Genomic DNA, 19501 nt, shown 5'->3' with positions numbered 1-19501 from the left:
GTCAGGAATTTTAAGTCATTAAACTAGGATTACTCTTAATAGAATTACTCTTTTTACTCAGTGGTTTAGAGCCATACTTTGAATCGGAAAGGCCTGATCCTGAAATGCTACCATCTCATTCTCCAGATCAGCACTGTCCTATAAGCCAGCCACCTGACAGCTGCCCGTAAGAGCTGCCGCAGGGAGCTGTTAAGCGCATGGACTCTGACTAAGTTTACTAAGTGAATTTTATTTTTATTTATTTATTTATTTATTTATTTATTTATTTATTTTTGGTTTTTTGAGACAGGGTTTCTCTGTGGCTTTGGAACCTGTCCTGGAACTAGCTCTGTAGACCAGGCTGGTCTCGAACTCACAGAAATCCGCCTGCCTCTGCCTCCCGAGTGCTGGGATTAAAGGCGTGCGCCACCACCGCCCGGCACTAAGTGAATTTTAAATTGCATGTAAGTTTGATCAGTTAATCTCTGGATATGTGATCATGGTCACCATGTAGTTAATTTAAATTCCCAGCCCCACTTTTCTAATTTCCATAATTACAAGAATTAAGTGAAATAGTATATTTAGATTGTTTTAACACTGTGACTGGAACAGAATATGTTCATGGAAAATATAATACATATTAATTTAAACTTGTTTATTTTTACTCTTTTCCAGGTTTAATTTATTTTTGGAAATCAAGTTCAATATTAAAAAGAAAAAGCACACATTATTGGAAGCCATTTTCTACTAATTCCGATACATTTTAACTTATGATTTGATTTGAATACTGTCATGGGAGGAGCTGTGAGTGCTGGGGAAGATAATGATGACTTAATTGATAACCTTAAAGAAGCTCAGTACATCCGCACTGAAAGAGTAGAGCAAGCCTTCAGAGCCATTGACCGCGGAGATTACTATCTGGAAGGCTACAGAGACAATGCGTACAAAGACTTAGCCTGGAAGCACGGGAACATACACTTGTCCGCACCTTGCATTTATTCTGAAGTTATGGAAGCTTTGAAACTTCAACCAGGATTATCATTTCTTAACCTGGGAAGTGGAACCGGATATTTAAGTACAATGGTGGGCTTAATTTTAGGTAATTTTATTTTTGTAAATTTCTATTTATAAAGTGAGCTGAGTTTGCGTGGCTCTTCATGACCTACAGTGTTTGTAACTGTACCTAGTATGTCTGAATGTATCTGTTTAAAGCTTAGGTGTGGAAACACACAGTTGTAGTCTTCTCTTTCCCAGCCCTGAACCTAATGATCGGTCATCTCTCATACTTTTCTGTCTAGTTACAGTAGATAGAGCAGTCTGTCAGTATTTGAAACTGGGCCTAGGTCTATAGCTCAGTTGGTAGGATTCTTACTTACGTAGCATGCACAAAACCCTGGTTTTGACCCAGTACTTCACATACTAACACAGCGGTAGAAGAATCAGAAATCAAAGTCATCCTTAGTAACATACTACATAGTGAGTTTGAGGCTAGTCTAAGAAATATGAGACACCCCCCACCCCAAGAAAACAACTGGTAGGCAAGAAGCTCAAGAGTATTGGGAGATGCAATGTGCTCTTTGTAGTGATATTTAATTTTTGACCGTTTTGTCAGTGTCCCACTTTAAATGGAAAGGTAATTGTGTCAGTCTTGTAGACAGGAGTGTGGGAGTTAAACATGTGGCCTGGTGAGTCAAAGCAAGAGACTGGGGAAATAACAGAGAAAGCAATTGTGGCATATTTTGGGTCTGTTGTACCAGACACTGGTGTCTGGTTATGAGCTGCCAGTGGGTGCTGAGAAGGAATTGGAAGAGCACCCAGTACTGTCACCCAGGCCATCTCTCCAGCCGCAAGTTTACACATTTTAGGTTGCTAACTTGGATTTTTAATAAAACTGTAGAGTTTGTAAACTTTGTCACAATTTAATCCTTAAGAACCTCTGTTATATTCACTTGTATCTACTCTTGGCTCCTCCCATAACCTTGGCATTCAGTTGCTCCTACAGATTGCCTTTCTGGACCTTTAATAGCAGTGGCATCACACAGTATTCTTTTGCATCTCGTTTCTGCTCTTATCTGTAGCTTCACAGTTCACATGCTGGAGTCTGACTGGGTAATAAATGTCACTGCATTCACAATTGTCTGGTGTTTTAGCTACTGTTTTTGGTTATTTGGAGTACTGTCATGGTAATCTTGGAGCAACTTCATGTGGATTACTTTTTTCTCTTGAGTAGATCTTAGAACTAGAATTGTTGGGCTGAAGGTAAAATTATATTTACCTTTTTAAGACATTGCCAAACTTGTGTGGCCTGAGTGTTCTGTTTTTTCCATTCCTGCCTACATGGTAGAAGGGTTTGGTCTTCAGCATCCTCACTGACACTCAGTGCTGTATCTGTCAGCGGATGTGTATTTCCATCTGTTAGGTGCGGCTTAAACTTAGGGCTGGTGTATGCTATACATGCATTTACTCAACCACCAAGCTACACCTCCCTTCTGAGAATCTGAACCTGGGCTGGAGAAATGGCTCAGAGATTAAGAGCACTGACTGCTCTTCCAGAGGTCTCAGGTTTGATTCCCAGCACCCACATGACAACAGACAACTGTCTGTAACTCCAAGATCTGACACCCTCCCACAAGGCATACATGCAGACAAAACATCAATGCACATCAATTAAAAATAATAATTTTTTTAAAAGTAAAGTTTAATTAGTCATTATGAAGATTATTCCTGATAAGTGAATTGCTTTTGGTTGTTAACAAATCCCTTGAGGATGTTGTCTCTTAGACCTATTACACTTAAGCTGCCAAAGTGCCTTGCTGTACACCCTTCACTCTGTACTGTGTAGGTATCTGTGCATCTTGTTTTCCGCCCTAACACCCTTTATTACATTATTAGCTTGGTTCTTCCTTTTTTTAACTTTAAAAATTAGTTTTTAAAGTAATGGACTTTTTCTGGCATTTTTATACCTACTTTGTTTGGGTTGATTTTGCTCCTGCCATTTTTTTCCCCACTGTGCACTGTTCCATCAACATTCTCTCTTCAGTTTAGTATCTCATGTGTTCTGCTGTCTTCTCTACTCCCCTCTGAAAACCTCCTATTTCCTGTCTCATGGGCCCCTTTCCTGGTTTTGGAGCCTTTATTCTACCTAGGTGCATAGATGTAGCGTTAGAAACTAAGAGTCATGTATACAAGAGAACACAGCATTTCTTTCTGATCCTGGGCTACCTTGCTTTATACTTTCTTTAGTTTCATCCATTTTTTCTGCAGATTTTATTTTTCTGTGCAGTTGGATAACAGTCCACTGTGTATCATGCTTTTGTTATCTGTTTATCAGTTAATGGACGTCTAGACTGGTTCCATTTGCCTGCTTTGTGACTAGAGCATCAATGAACGTGACTGTGTGTCTCTGGTAGCATATTGAGTCATCCATGCGTTTTATTGCTGCTGCCTCTAAAGGTTGGTATGCTGGTGATTTCCTTTATGGTTATTACCACTGCCATTTACAGTAATAATAGCAGCAAAGAGTATGCAGATAACATACCGTGCAATAATTCATTTTCAGAGTAATTGCTTCTCTAGTTTTATTACATTAAACATTGTTACAAAGTGTGTGGAAATCTCAATGATAGGAAAGTTTTCCAAATAGTTCACCTGTGTGAGTATCTTTGGAATTAACATTTCCCCAGTGTGGATCATCTGTATAGGAAATGGCTCTTTCTTGCTTTTTGTCAATTCTGAGGATTTCTTTGTTTGATTAAATTTAGTTATAAACCAGATGAGTGTACCCCTTTTGGTCTGACCACCCCCTATGAATGCAGTGCTTTTGTAGCCCCATAAATGTAACGCTTGGTTTTTGAAACAGGGTTTTTTCCTAACAGCTCTGGCTTTCTTGGAACTTGTTTTGTAGTCCAGGTTGTCCTCAAATGTACAGAGATCCACTTGCCTCTGCCTCCCCAGTGCTAAAATTTAAGGCTTGTGCCACTACGGCTTGGCGAATGCAATGCTTTTCTAGCTCACGAGTGCAGCAGTGCTTTTGTAGCCCCTATGAGAACAGCATTCTTGTGACCTCACGAGTGCACTGCTGCTTTTGGTGTCAATTGTGCATAGAAGCAGAGATATTGAGTCCCTGTTGTGTGTTTTTAGCAGAAGTGTAGCAGGGCTGACCTCTCTTCCCTTGCTTGTGCTGGGCAAGAAACTGCATTGTCCTGAGGCCAGTGAGCAAAGCTTCAGTCTTAAGTCCGGCAGCAGTCCCTGGGGCTCTTAAGCAAGTCACACTCTGAGCTCCTTTTAGCCGTAAAATTAAGTGAATTCGACCAGGATGAGTTTTAATATGTAAGATTTTAATCAATATCTCTCTCTCTCTCTCTCTCTCTCCCTCCCTCCAGGATGAGTTTTAATATATAAAATTTTAATCTCTTTCTCTCCAGGATGAGTTTTAATATGTAAGATTTTAATCTCTCTCTCTCTCTCTCTCACACACACACACACACACACACACACACATATCCCTAGGGACAGTGGTTTGGTGTTTATCTGTACCTGCTGAACTTGACAGAACATAACTACTGGTAGATTAGAATAGATACTTTCAGAAATTTTTGTTATTTGTTTCCCTATGTGCGAAAGAATTTATGAACGAGTCTTGTAGTATCAAAGCTCACAACTGTAAAATTGTTTCTTTCCTTGTGGTAAAGTTGTCCTTAGGCTGGATTCAGTGTTGGGCTGAATGAATAGGTCAAGTAGAGGCAGAGTTTATTCTGCAGGGAGATTTTTGTTTTCTCTGGAACTGGTCTACACATTCTGTTTGAGTCTGCCTTCTGACAGAGTTAGCATGTTCCATTCTTGGAATTTTACCTGTGTGTACGTGTGGGTGTGTGTGTGTGTTTGAGAGAGATTCATGCAATCTATTGTATTCATTCTTTCCTTCACAACCCTCCCTTCTGCTTCTTTTGAGCCCCTTTTTTTCATTAATTTTCCCTTCTTTGTCTTTCTTTATTTCTCTTTTTTCCCCCCACAGTGATTTTAAGTGTGGAAACTTTTGGGTTAAGTGTGTGAGCACAGTCGGATCTACTTACTGGTACATGGGGAACTTTGCAGTGGCTACACCAATGAAAAAAATGACAACCATTCCCTGCCAATAGCTCATCGGGGAGGGTCGGGGCCTCAGGAGCACTTCCCTCCCCCTCCCCCATAACATAATGGTAGCAGGAGCAGTCGTATATAGATCTTGTGCCTGCATATCCACAGCTGCTGTGTGTTGATGATTGTCAGGCCAGGATGTGCCATATCCCGAAGGCAGTGTGTCATAGCACTGCTTCCCCCTCTGCTTCAATGTCTAATTTCCAGATCTTCTGTTGTTTCTATAATTGCCTTGTTCATTTTGTGTTTTAATTTCTTTGACTTTAGCCTGTAGTGAAGGATAGAGTTCTCTTTTGAGTATCCATGAATTTCCACAGCTTTAGGGTATACCTACCCAGGCCTGGGCGTGGATGTTGGAGAGTCCTCCTGTCTTCATCCTACGCACGCCACATCCTATTCTTCTTCAGTGTATATAAAAATTTACCCTGTCTTCAACTTAGTCCTTCCCTTGGTTTTTCCACACAACACAAGAGTTTCATTATATTCTTTTTTTCCTGTTTCCCTTCTTGGTGAGAGATGGAGTTTTCTTCTAAACTACTCAAGGTACAGAATTGAGTATCAGCCTCTTTAATCTTAAGCTGTTGAAGAGGCAGCAGACTCATTTCCAGGGCTCAAAACTTCAAAGTATCAAAAAGCATGCTTTTAAAAAGCTTTTTTTTTTTTAAAAAAAAAATTCATTTACTTCAGTGACCTCTCCACTTCCACAGTAACATAAAGCCCCAAGGGCACCTTGATTGTTTTCAAATAATGTTTATGTGATGGATGTGTTGACTTGAAGCAAGAAGAAAAATTGTTTCACAGATGAAAAGAAAATATTTAATGTGCTGCAAAGATTTTATATTAAATTAGTTTTGAGTCTAATACATTGATTTGTAAGATTTGCTTACTCTAATATTTTGTCATAATTTGCAATTTCTGTCATCATCTTCATGAAGTATTTACTTTAGATCCTATACCAACTGCTGAGAATACCCAATAGAGAACCATAAGAAGGCTTTCATTAGCCCTTCTTCGTTCTGCTCAGTAAATTCACATTTCAGTTGAGTTGGTCATTGATGGCCATGGTTGCCTTCAGGTGCAGTAAATATAAGGTGGGCATTGTAGTGGTTCCTGTAATCCCAGCCCAGATCAAGAGGATTAAAGTTCAAGACGAGCCTGAGCTACATTACAAGAGCCTGTCTCACAAAAAAGGAAGAAAAAAAAACCCAAAGAAAATGAATTCTGGGAAAATAGATATTGTTAAAAGAAATTTGGGTCCACATCTGAAGCTGCGTATATTGTGTATGTGAGGTAGAGACAGGAGAAACATTAATTTAAGAAAATTCTCAGTTACATAGCAAGTTCAAGATATCAAAGCCAGCCTGGACTACAATGAGAAGCTGCCTAGAAAAGCTAATAACAACAATAACAGAAAATCTCATGAGGCACTGTCTCAAGTAACAGTAACTAAAAGGAAGTAGTGATTATATCAATAGACTTAGAAGAGTCTAGTGCCTTTCAAGATGTTACTGGGAAATTCTAGGACCTTTTCATGAGACTTCGCAAGCCTAGAGAAGACAGTTTAGACTATACTGTCAGCCATCAAGAAAGCAAACTTGGGGCTGGAGAGATGGCTCAGAGGTTAAGAGCATTGCCTGCTATTCCAAAGGTCCTGAGTTCACTTCCCAGCAACCACATGGTGGCTCACAACCATCTGTAATGGGGTCTGGTGCCCTCTTCTGGCATGCAGGCATACACACAGACAGAATATTGTATACATAATAAATAAATAATTATTAAAAAAATAAATTGATTAAAAAAAAGAAAGCAAAGTTGACTTTTTCATTGCCGTCATCTTCTCTGCAGTAGATTGGTGCTGTCAGAAGCAGATGTATCTCATTGTCATGAAAAGCCTTATGTTATTAAAATATCTTAAATGCCATATTCTGTAGATTTCTGAAGTGTTTGAAGACCACCTATCTATCTAAAATATATCTGTTTGACCCTGAAAAAATACCTAAGGTGACTGCAAGTTTGATTGTTATAGATTAACTACTATTTTACATTTCTTAATTTTTCCTAAACATTTTGCAACAATAACTTTCAAGGACTAGAATTTTACATTAAATTTTTAAATGAGTTGCCTATGTACAATATCTTAAAATAGAGTAGAAACATATATACAGAAATAGCCTTAGCTTTGTATTAATGTACAAAAATTTCCTAAGAATAGAAACATATAGTTGAAACAAAAATAGCCTTAAATTTGTGTCAAATACAAAAATCTGTACCAATGTAAAATATTTGAGATTAATAGTTTCTTTTTAGTTTAAAAGGAAATTTCAATAATCTAACCTTTTATCCTATCATTCCTATATCCCCCTTTTAAAAATCTTTTCAGAAAGAGATCCCTAACTCTACCATCTTTGCTTAGTCTATTTTCCTTCATCATGACCAGTATCCAAAAGGTGATAAACATCCACAACCCACTGAATGACAAAAAACCAGTCACCCCACCTCTTGGTAATGTGAACATCATGTTCTTAAAAGAACTTCCTGTTGCCTGGGGACAACAACATCCTTTAGGGACTCTGAGAAAATTAAGATAATGGTCAAGTCTTGGGAGAGCAAGCTGCTGTCCACTCTCAATGTGATGGGACTTATTTGAAGTCCTGACTGGAGTAGTCTGTGAGGCTGTACTATCTCAGCTAACCTGTTTGAAGTTATTCTGGATATGGAATTTTGAGGACATTGTAGCAGAGGCATTCTGAGAGACTGAATCACCTAAGCTGCATGTCTGTATTGGTGTCTGTTTGACAGATTATTGCTTTTCATAGTTCACTTTTTACCTGTTGTGATCTATAAGTTGAATTATTTACACTTTCTAAAGTCTTATCTTACATAACTAGAGTTATTAATAATTTTTAAAAGGTACTTTAATGTATACTTTAATATCATTTACTTTATATTTGTTTCATAGAAACCAAATAATCAATATTCCCCCTTATGGTAAATATTAAGGTTTAGCCAAAAATCTTTTATATTAATAGTTGTTAACTTTTGGAATTACTTTGCAAATGAGCACGGAGATTTGAATGGTCCAGATCATCTTTAAGAATCACTCAAACTGAGCTGGGCATGTTCTCCCGTATCTAGACAGATCAGGAGAACAAGGTGAAGACTACTTTTAAACAATTTCAATTACTGATGACTGCCGTTTTAAAAGCGCCATTTTCTGACAGGAGAGGAGAACACCAGCCAAAACTTCCACTCACGAGATTCCATTATAGGTGACTGTCTGCAAGGCAGCTTTAACTTGAACAATGTTTAAAGCAAATACTTGTATTCTTATTATCTTATTGTTTAGATTGCACAAAGCTATTTCCATGCCTTGTAAAATACTTTAAGCATATTCTTTCCTTTATCTATTTTGACTTTCCTCTGAGCTTTTATGCTGAACTTTCTCCCATATGTATTTGTTTCTTTGGAAACTGAAATTCTCAAGATGCTCAGATTGAGTATCTGTTAAAGAGTAACATTACCATGTAGAGGATTTTATATATAATTTTGGGAGGAGCTTTTTTGTTTTTAATGATTCTTCAGTTTACTGTTTATAATATTATAAATGTATTATATATTATATTATATTATATTATATTATATTAGGAAGTACTAAATGATGATGAACTGAAGTCTTGTCAGTTGGAAGCTGACCAGTGTATAAGTAAGGAAACAAAAGAAGTGCTTAGGATTGCTTCACCTTGTCCACTTTTAAAAACATAATATTTTATGTTAGTTGGCATGGTGATGTAATCCCATTGCTTGAGAGGTCATGACAGGAACAGCCCATGAGATCATTCTCCATTGTATAACAGTTCAGTGCCAGCTTGGGCTTTCTGTACAACCTTGTCTCGTCACCACGCCCGACCCCTAAAACAAAACAAAACTCCACCAAACTGGAAAAAAATTCATCTGTATTTTGTTTGCTAAGTCAGATTCTCTTTCATTAAGACGCTTGTCTAAATACATCTCTAGGTAAAAGTCAGTTTTCTGTTTTTTAAAACAACTGAAAAGCATGTTGTGGCAATCTAGCATGAGAAAGCATTATATACATTTGATATTTGGGTTGTGAAGACTATGTGAGTATTTTGTTTTAGTTTTTTGTACTCTTGAAACATCTAAATTTGATCATTTGTAATTGACTGTTTCTTGTGACTCTAAAGTTCTTAGAGGTTAGTAGAGACAAGTCTGATAGGCATTGTATTGTGACAGACTGTAGTGGACACATCTAGTTACAGATTCCTTAAGGAAAATTGATAATCTGGGCCCAGTAGCACATGCCTTTAATTCCAGCATTGCAGAGGCAGAGACAGGAGAATCTTCAAAAATAGTTGGGTACTACATAGACTGTCACCAAAACAACAACAAAAAGCACAACCTTCGTAAGAAACCTCTCATATTATAGTAAGAGACTGTAGAGCACAACACGTTGATTCCATTCCAGACAATGAAGAGAGCTTGCATTGTCAGCTGCAATCAAGTATTGCCTTTGTGAGATAGTAGGCACACAGCATGTGTTGTAGTAACGTTAGAAAATGTCAGGTCCTACATTTCAGTAAGCCTTGCCTGCCAGTTATAGGGAGCACTGAGAAATTCCTCCCCTCCAGCCCTTTCTTGGGAGATCTCTCCAGCTCTCATCATCTGTAGAAAGGAGTGTGGTGTGAAAAGCATGTGGTTTGCTGGACCTCTTCACTGCACATCTGAGAAACATCAGGTTTTGAATAAATGATAAGTGAAGATTTTGGTAAAGATTTGAACTTTAGCTGCATGCGTATTTTCCCTTGCTGTGCAGGAAGTGGAGGCAGGAGAATCACAAGTTAGAGACTAGCCGGGGCTACTTAATGACTTCAGTAAGTACAGAGCGCTGACTCGGATAAGGTCTGGTTCTGGTTTCAGAACCACAGAGCAACACCACCACCCCTTAAACCTGGGGATATGTGATTATTTTGATCATAGTGTCCTGCCAAAAAACAGTCTTTAGAGATCTGTAGGTTTCAGTCTTATAATCTCTCTTGCTTTTGTGTTTGCTCCCTCTTCCCCTTCACAGAAAAGATGAATTCTACCCTCCATATTACTATACCAAAGCAATGCAAGCAGGTTTCCATTCGACCTGAAAATATAACTAGTACATGTTTGCATATTTCTTACACTTTCCTAATGGTACTTGATAGATAAGTGCACAAAAATTAGAACTTGGGGGGGCACATCATTAATATTTTTGTAAAAATGCTGCTACAATTACAGGTCCTTTTGGAATAAATCATGGGATTGAACTTCATTCAGATGTGGTGGAATATGCCAAGGAAAAACTGGAGAGCTTCATCAAAAATAGTGATAGCTTTGATAAGTAAGTATTTCTACCTGTAGTTTTGATGTGAGAATGATTAGTGAACATGTGTAGAATGCCTGTTCTTGACCAGTATCAGCTTTTTGACATCTTGTACTATGAGGAAAAAAAAATAGGCGTTACCATGTAATTTTTTTTATTAAATTACAGATAGATAATATGTGTTTACTTTCACTTATTAAATGTCATATGGGTATCCTCTGGAGAGAAACACAATGTTTGTGCTCCCAGTACTTTTCTGTAACTGTTTTTAAACCTTCTGCATAGTAGTTTAACAGTCTGTCCTCTGTTGGTACCGTAATTTGTATGTCAATATTTAAGGGTCTCTCTTTACAGTATTCAGTTACTTCCTAATAGATTTAGTAGAAATTGCTGTAGAAATACATCTGTGTGTCATTGTGGGATCGTGTTTCAGAAAGCCATTTTATTGAACTGTTTTCTTCCCAGGTTTCCCTTTCTAAGACATATTACATAGCTGTTGATGCTTGGCCAGCAGTGAAAGTGAAGATTTGGCATGTAATCACATTGAATCTCTGCCTTGACATTTTTATGGAACAAGGGCTCTTATGCTTGAACTAGAGGAAAGCCCGTTAATTGAAATATCCTACTACATGTAGAGCTTTGGCATGTCATTTTTCTGTGTGGGTTCATAGATTCCAATAGAAAAAGGCTTTAACAGGCTAGGGAGCATATGCTTAGACAAACACAGCCACTATACAGGGTTTCAGTGTAGAAACTGACCCAGGCTTCAAACATGGCTTATTGGCAGGGGTCTCTCACCCCATCCCTGGCTGTAACTGCCAGTGTGAAAAACAGTGTGCATGTGCATGTGTGTTTTGGAGAGGTGGTTTCTGGGCCACCACAAGGGGTTTCATCTCAAGAGAGCACACCTAGAGGAGAGATCCAGAAGCCAAGAACATCTTGACTGTCATCCACAAAGTGTATTTTCCCTTTCTTCCCTTCTTTTGCTCCTCTGCCTCTTCTCTTTGCCCTTTCATTTTTACCTCCTTCACTGTTGTGGATTTTTTGTTTGTCCTGGTGTGAATGGTGCTTGAACTGGTTCAAGAACACAAAACTCAGACTCCCTAGCAAAATCTGCAGCCCCTGGAGTCCAGGCAAGCTTGTGCAACACAGGTGTGACTGTAGTCAGATTATTCAGCTCTTCGGGCAGGATTGAGGGTGTGCAGATACTCAGGCTTTATTTATTTATTTTTTTAATAAACACAATAGATTTAAGTCAGCCAGTTAAATGATCAGTTTGCTGAAAAAAACTTTCAGATTTTCAGATTTATTTTATATGTGTGAGTGTTTTGCCTACATATCTGTGTGTGCAGCATATGCATGCCTGGGGCACATAGAGTTCAGGAAAGGTGTCAGATCCCTTGGCACTGGAGTTACAGATAGTTGTGAGCTGCCATGTGGATGCTGAGAGTCCAACCCCAAGAGCAGCAAGTGCAGTAAATCACTGAGCTATCTCTCCAACCCCCCAAACTGTTAATGAATAATTAGCACCTGCTTCATACTCTCAGCCATTTTCAATTATCTACTGCATTTATTCCAAAAAAGAAACACATTTAACAGAAACTGAAGTTTTTAGCCCAAGTTCTTTAATAAGAAATTGCGATTAAACTTTAGAATTTGTTTGTGGCTTCATTATTTTCCTCCTGTCTAATGACTGATGTGGTTGCTGAGTCTTGAGATGTGGGCAAGATTAATTTTTATCTAGTCATGGGATTTTTTGTATTGTTTGATTGCCTGCAAAGTATGGCTTTTGATATTGAAAATTAATCTGGCCATAAGAACTTTTAAAATATATTTTAGCTTAGAAAGTGTAATGGTAATGTTAACAAATGCTCAAAATCTAGCAAGATCTGTTACATAGTATTAATACATTTCATCTGCTGATACGAGAAGGTTCAGTTTCTAATCATTTATCAGAACAGGCTTAAGGAAGACAAATCACTAAACAAGTAGTTCTAGATAATAGTAAAACATGCAATGATTTTTATTTTGTATACATCATCTAATAACAAATCTTTTTGAATGCTATTTGGATGTCTCATTATTTGGTGTGTGTGCGTGTGTGTGCGGGCGCGCGCAGTCTATATACTTGTTTGCGAGTTTGGACATGGAGGTGTATATGCATGGGTAGAGGCCAGAGATTGATGTGGGGTCTCCTTCCTTCATTGCTCCTTATCTGTATGTTTTAGATGGGATCTCTCAAGTTGAAGCTCATTTACTTAGCTAAGTGCCTGCTGCCATGCCAGGTTTCTTACATGGTCCTTTGGGGTACAAACTTAAGCCCTTACTTGATGGCAGGTATCTTATCCATTGGGATACCTATTCAGCTCTTCTCTCGCAAAAAATAAAAAAATTGTTACTGTTACACATGTTTTTAAACCAATCCCTGCCATTGATACCTATTAACTAAATGCTTACAGCGTGTTTTAGAAACTTTTATATTAATCATTCAAAAGAAGACAGTAGGGGCAATTTTATTTTACGTCTTAGGCACTGGTCTTGTATTCAGGTTTCTATTGCTGTGATAAACTCCATAACCAAAACCAACCTGGGAAGTAAAGGGCGTATTTCTGCTTACAGTCCATCACTGAAGGTAGTCAGGGCAGGAACTGAAGGAGAGACCATGAAGGAGGGCTGCTTACTAACTTGCCTCCTATGCCTTGCTCAGCCTGCTTTCTTATACAGCCATGGACCACCAGCCTTGTGGTGACAGTTCCCACAGTAGTAGGCAAGGTCTTGACAAGTCAATCAGAAATCAAGAAAATGCCTCACAGACTTGCCTACATGTCAGTGTGCTGGAGATATTTTTTCACTTGAGGTTCCTTCTTCCCAGATGACCCTAGCTCATGCCAAGTTGACAAGCTAATCAGAACTGGTATGAAATAATACTTACTGTTCAATATCTCAATTACAAATGGGTCTCATTCAAAGAGTGGCTACTACTAGGGAACTGTTTCATTTTGCATCAACTACAACTGGTAGAAAGTTAAGAAATCAAAGTTGATTCATTGGGCCAGTGCTTTATTCTTTTTACATAGTTTGGTTTTGGTAGCTAATTAGAGGATATATTTTTCTTCGTGTCATTTGTATTTTGATGATCTTTTAGGTTTTTTTTATGCTGGGTATATTATTGCAACTTTACTTAAATTAAAAAAGCATTTGTAGAATGCAGAGTTCTTCTAAGCAATTTCATATTTAATTGTGTATGGAGGTATAAAGACATATATTAATTAGTAACAGTCAATATCAAGGAAGATGGCTCATTAATTTTGTACTGGTCATCTCTAGAATTTAGCATGGAGAGAACAAGTCTTTAAAATCCAGTTCAGTTCTTCATTCAGGGAGTCCAGAGCCTTCTCATCAGCTCCTTCCTCCAAAAATATTGCCATGTTGGGCATGTTTTAATCTATACTCCAAAGGTTTTCTTACATATATCTGCTTCAGGTCAGGGTGAACTCTCACATATGAGAGGGTGAGAGGTCTATTAGCTAACCAGTGTTAGAATATGTAATGCATGATGTAGTGTGTGTGTGTGTGTTTTATGTACAAACTTGGATCTTTCATGTCTTAAATCAAGTTTTTTGAATAAAAGAGTTCTTAATGTCTGTTGAACTACGTCAGCACTGCATGAACAGGTGCATGGCTCAAAGCAACTCCTCAGAGTTCACTGTACTTGGACATGGGGAGCTAGAGTGAAGGACTTATTCCTTAGTGATAGTGTTCACTGAACTTCCTTATGAACCAGTCTGATTTCAAAAGTCTTCCTAAATACAAGTGACCAGATGATACTTTAGGATTCCTGGGCTAAATGATCTCTTAGGGCAGCCAGCAATTTTTACCCCTGCAGGAAAAGGTGGCTCTGCTACCAGAAAAAGGATTGGACTTGGCATGTTCTCTTCGCATTGTTCTGCTGTTGCTAGTTTATTAACCTCAAACAGTCTTTACATACCACGAAATGTCATTTTCATTTTATTGAACATTTTCATTACGTGTATTTATAGGAGTTAATTCTTACCTCCCACTGCGTGGGTCCTGAGGGTCAAACTCCAGTTGTCAGATGTAGCAGTGAGAAATTTTACTCATAGAGCCAAGAGTTCATTTGATAGTCCCAAAGTTTTTGTTGTTGTTGTTGTTTTTATTTTTAGTATTTTTTTATTTTTTGAGACCCGGGTTTCTCTGTAGCTTTGGAGCCTGTCCTGGAACTAACTCTTGTAGACCAGGCTGGCCCTGAACTCATAGAGATCTGCTTGCCTCTGCCTCCCGAGTGCTGAGATTAAAGGTGTTAGATATAGACTAGTGTTGGGGCCTTCATGGCTGAGTTGTTTTTTTGTTTTTTTTTGTTTTTTTTTTTGAGAAGATTGTGAGAAGATTGGGTGTTTAGTTGGGGGAGGGGGGTCTCTGCAAACAACAAGACCGGCAGAGTAATGATCTGTGTGAGGTAGAAGGGAAGCAGGTTTAGTACAACGCAGTAGCTGGTGTTGGGTCAGACTGTTAGAGTCTGACACCAGGTGGTTTACTTTAGGCATATTTAAGCACAACACATTTTTGGAAAGATTCCTGGTGTAACTAATTCAATCTCGTATACAACAAAGCTTAAGACATGTTTACATTCAAAATCTTTACAAAGTACATGTGTCCTTTCTCATGAAGATGGGTTCTATTCACTGAGAAATAATGCTTAATATCAACATCTAGGGAGAGTGACTGAGATAAATGTAAAAGTTTGTGGGAGCCAAGTGAGGCCTAGTGCTATAGAAAGCATAAACCACCAGGCTGTTAAGTACATTGATTCCCTGTTTTCTGGACTAAAAGACATATCCATCTCTTCTGTTGAAGAGACAACCTGTGTGTTTAACACTCCTGGCTTCCCTAGTGCTTGTCTATGAGCATTAGGACCTTATGCCCAATTTACCTTAATTCAGTATTTATGCAGTAAACAAAATACATCTCCCCAGCTGTGAATACTTGGGTGAGTATTTTAGCTAAGGAAGCTTGAATTATAAACTTGGACCTCATGGAAAAGTTCGTCATTAGTAACACATTTACTTATAATTGTGCATATGAGTTTACTTAGCATATATGTGCATGTACAGTTGATTTGACTCTGGAATCATACGTCATAAAGTTCCTGTAAGGTCAAGAGGTTATATTTCCTTTAGAGTGACTAGAGAGAAAATTTTCGAAGTGATCTTTTATCTATAGCCAAATGAGCATAGTTTGCATATCTGCATATAGAGAGTGGATTTTTATTTCTATTTAAATGGGCACATAAAAGAGTCCTAAGTGATGAAAACTGTAGTGGGTAGTCAGAGCAATAGGTCTTATCTTAGGCCAATAATTCTCTACCTGTGTTGTGATCCCTGGGTGTTGAACAACCCTTTCACAGGGGTCACATAGCAGATATCCTGCACATCAGATATTTATATTACTATTCTTAACAGTAGTTAAGAAGTAGCAATGAAAATAATTTCATGGTTGAGGGTCACCACAACATATATTAAGGGTTATAGCATTAGGGTAGTTGAAAATTGCTGTCTTAGACTCTGGCCAGTAAAAACGATTGCTTTTTTCATTGTTTATTCCTGCTACCAATAAACTGTAGCCTAGCAACTTGGCCCTGGTTACAAAGTGTAAAGCAGCACTATCATAGGTATCATGTATGTCCTTCAGAGAAGAATCAGGCAACACCGCTGGGCTGGTATACACCCTACACAGGACAACACCGCTGGGCTGGTATACACCCTACACAGGACACCTTGGCTTTATTGGAGGGGAGGAGGAGTGAAGGCAATGTCGTCTTCATCTTACGTAGTTTCCAAAAGTGTAATTGATGCATTGTAACAACTATTACCCTGGTTTTACTTATAATTAGCTAAAGGTTTATTTCCCACAAGTGATTTGTATTTGAAAATTAAGTGCTTCTGTATTCAGTTTTATCACTGGAGCAGTCTCTTCTGTCATTCTTGAGAATTGTCCTGAAGTCATTTAGCTTTTGTAATTGATTACACTCAGTATTTCTCAATACTTTTTTGATGTGGCTTAGTGGTTAAGAGCACTGCCTGCTCTTCCCAAAGGTCCTGAGTTCAATTCCCAGCAACCACATGGTGGCTCACAACCATGTGTAATGAGGTCTGGTGCCCTCTTGAGGAAGAGACCTCAAGAGGTCAGTTGTCCTTGTCAACTTAGACCATGGAACCCAATATGGACACATTCAACAGAACGGCCATATATTGGCTGCCTATGCATGATTCATCATTGCCAGGGCATAAATTTCATTTTCATTCATTCATTCATCCATCCATTCATTCATTCATTCAGAAAAAGTCTTAATACAAATTATTGTAGACTGTAAGCAAGGTGTTTATTTTCCCTTCTCTCTGGTAGTGAGGATTGAACCTAGGACTTTATACATGCTAGATTATTCTATCACTAAACTGCATCCTCAGCCCCCTTAAAATATGCTTTTGCACTAATCATGATGAGGCATAACCCTAGCCCTTGGGAGACTAACACAGGAGAGTCACTGAGCACTCCGTACTAGCCTACCTAGTCAAACCTTGTCTCAGAAACATTAATTTCCTGCTTCTTTCCCTTCCTCCTGTGTGTGTGACAGGAACTTGTTAAGTTGCTCAGATAGGCTTCAAATTTGTGATCCTCCTGTCTCAGCTTCCAGAGTGCTGGGATTGTAGGCATGAACCATCACACATTTCTAGACAAATTTTAATGTCATAACACTCAAATTCTAGGAGAGAGTTCTTGAAAATATAAAAGGGTTACCAGTTATACACGTTAACATCTACGTGGAAATATTGAGTGGCTTTAAATGACTTAGCTGTCAGTTTTTTTAGGAAACATTGAACAGCCGTTTCAATACTGTGGGTTTCTACAATGTTTTTATTCAGTGTAAACAAACATAGATACCACTGTATTTATTTTCAATACTCTGTTTCAAATAATGCCTGAATTGTCCTAAGATGAGTTTGATTCAGTTGGGAGGGAAACCATTTGAAAAGGTAACGTCTTCGCTTTCTGATTTTCGTTTACCAGTTTACTTACTGATTATAAGGTAATTCAATGGTTTCTTTCGTGATCAAGAGTTTAATACTTCCCTTACTTTTACTCCAGCAGAAATGTTTCAAGTTTTATCTTATTTTTAGCAAATATTTTTAGCAAAATGGTCATAGCTCTTAAGACTTAAACTGTATTTTAATGAAATATTTTAAGAAAAAGATTTGTGATTCATTTGTCAGATTACTTTGGATGAGGTATGAGGACAAGGTAGGACTCTTTTCCAGGTCCTTGAAATTCCTTTATTCCATTGGAATAATTGTCTACAGTTTCAATGACAGTGTCCTCTGACACCTTAACAAACTAGGTGCACAGTTGCTGGCCCCCACTTGACAGCGTATTGAAGGGGAATGTTGTTTTTTCTGCTCTCAGTCAGCTCCTAGACCTAGACTATCCGTCTAAGAGGGAAGCTACAGGGCAAGGCTAGGTCACCCTGCTCTCCTAGCTGCTTTTCAAAAGAATTATATGGGCAAGTTGGCAAGGTCCGGGCTGTGAACGAAGTCATCTGTCCATCTGAGATGAAGATAGTCCAGCATGCACCCTTAAAGAAAGCCACTGCTGAGGTAAGTGACTGGAACCCTGGCCTCAACCAAATGTCTGTATGTTCTGCATTCTTCCATAAATGGTTTTCAGTGCACAGCTCAGTAAGAGGAAGTGAAATGTGGTCCTGTGTGGCAGTCTCAAGGAGTCATTGTGTTTTCAGGTTCATTGGTGAAAAGCCTCGTGCGAGTGATTTGTGGATGTTTTACAGGCTTCAACACCCTCCCCCATGTATAGATAACATTTATCTGCTAGTATGACTCCAGAAAGTGAGTTTGAGAGATTCTCTTTTGGATTTTTTCAAAAAGGAAAAAAAAATGTTTGCTAATTTTAACCTAGGTGCAGCTTTTTAAGAAACATCTAATTTTAATGTAAGAATTAGGGAAAGATAACCTGAGCCATTCATAAATATGACCACACGTTTATAACCTGAGCCATTCATAAATATGACCACACGTTTATAACCTGAGCCATTCATAAATATGACCACACGTTTATCATTCTGGTAGATCGGTTGCATTTCCCAGGTTTTATTTGATGTGTGATTTCTATGAAAAAAATAGAATTTGGATTTCCTTTTTCCTTATATTCTAACCTGAATTACATGTATAATTTATCAGTGTACATGTGTAATATATCAGTTTATGTACAGAATTTCTGGAAAGTTTATTGTCTTCTAGGTTACACAGAAAATTTTGTTCAGGGTTTGAAGTCTGCTTTGTTTCTGTGTTTAAAGAACAGTGTGGAATAGCTTTTAGAATAGTCAAGAACTAAGAATTGAGTTTTTTATTTTCTAGTCTCCTTGGAAGAATCAATAGGTGTTATAATTTACTAGTCAGTAACAGATAACACTGTTAATAGCCCCATCTATGTCCCAATTTAGTTATTTAGTTATTCTAGTGTGCATATTAATGAGTGTATCTATAAATATGTGCCACCATTTAATAGGGGTATTTTAAATGGTAAGAATTTTGGAAAAAATGTCAGCCGTGGAATCTTTATCATTCTCCAGCTGCAGTTGTAAAGGTATTGTGACGTTACCGAGGCATTTCCAGTTCTCCACTGCATGCTACTCAGAAGCACGTACAGGTGCTTTGTTAGAAAATTAATCTCTATACATATATAAGGCTTTACAATTTGAACAGTTTTTTCCTTAACCAATTGTGAAAAATTTATGTATTACGGGTAGCAAAAGTTAAGCCATAATTATAAGTATAATAAATAATGGTTGAATAGGGAATACTTTGGGAAGAAGTTTTTATTTCTTTTTATTTTATTTAATATTGTTATAAGGTGCTGGTGACTTCTTGTTGTATATTTGGCTTACAGATTCTTATTACATGTTTTATTGCCAACATTATTTCACAGTTT

At 38.0% G+C, this 19501-nt stretch overlaps 1 protein-coding gene across 6 annotated transcripts in view; it reads left to right on the top strand.

The window, feature by feature from the left end:
• Pcmtd1 (protein-L-isoaspartate (D-aspartate) O-methyltransferase domain containing 1) overlaps positions 1–19501 on the top strand; it is a 60488-nt gene that overhangs the window by 28296 nt on the left and 12691 nt on the right. For 2 of the 6 annotated variants that reach the window (XM_041657099.1, XM_041657098.1), the window contains exon 2: positions 10399–10501. Coding sequence is in view for 4 of the 6 variants with exons in the window: in XM_041657098.1 (XP_041513032.1) it covers positions 10417–10501 (85 nt within the window). In the remaining 2 variants the exon portion in view is untranslated. Of the gene's footprint in view, positions 1–654; positions 1079–10398; positions 10502–17962; positions 18154–19501 lie in introns of those variants that run through there. The other 4 variants (XM_041657096.1, XM_041657093.1, XM_041657097.1 and 1 more) reach the window with 4 other exon arrangements.

The sequence above is a fragment of the Microtus oregoni genome, unplaced genomic scaffold (assembly GCF_018167655.1).
Source record: "Microtus oregoni isolate MIOR12 unplaced genomic scaffold, Mior012 000008F_ref0000371, whole genome shotgun sequence".
Classification (NCBI taxonomy): Eukaryota; Metazoa; Chordata; class Mammalia; order Rodentia; family Cricetidae; genus Microtus; species Microtus oregoni.
The sequence above is the reverse complement of the archived record's forward strand: the minus strand, read 5'-3'. Positions and strand labels throughout refer to the sequence as shown.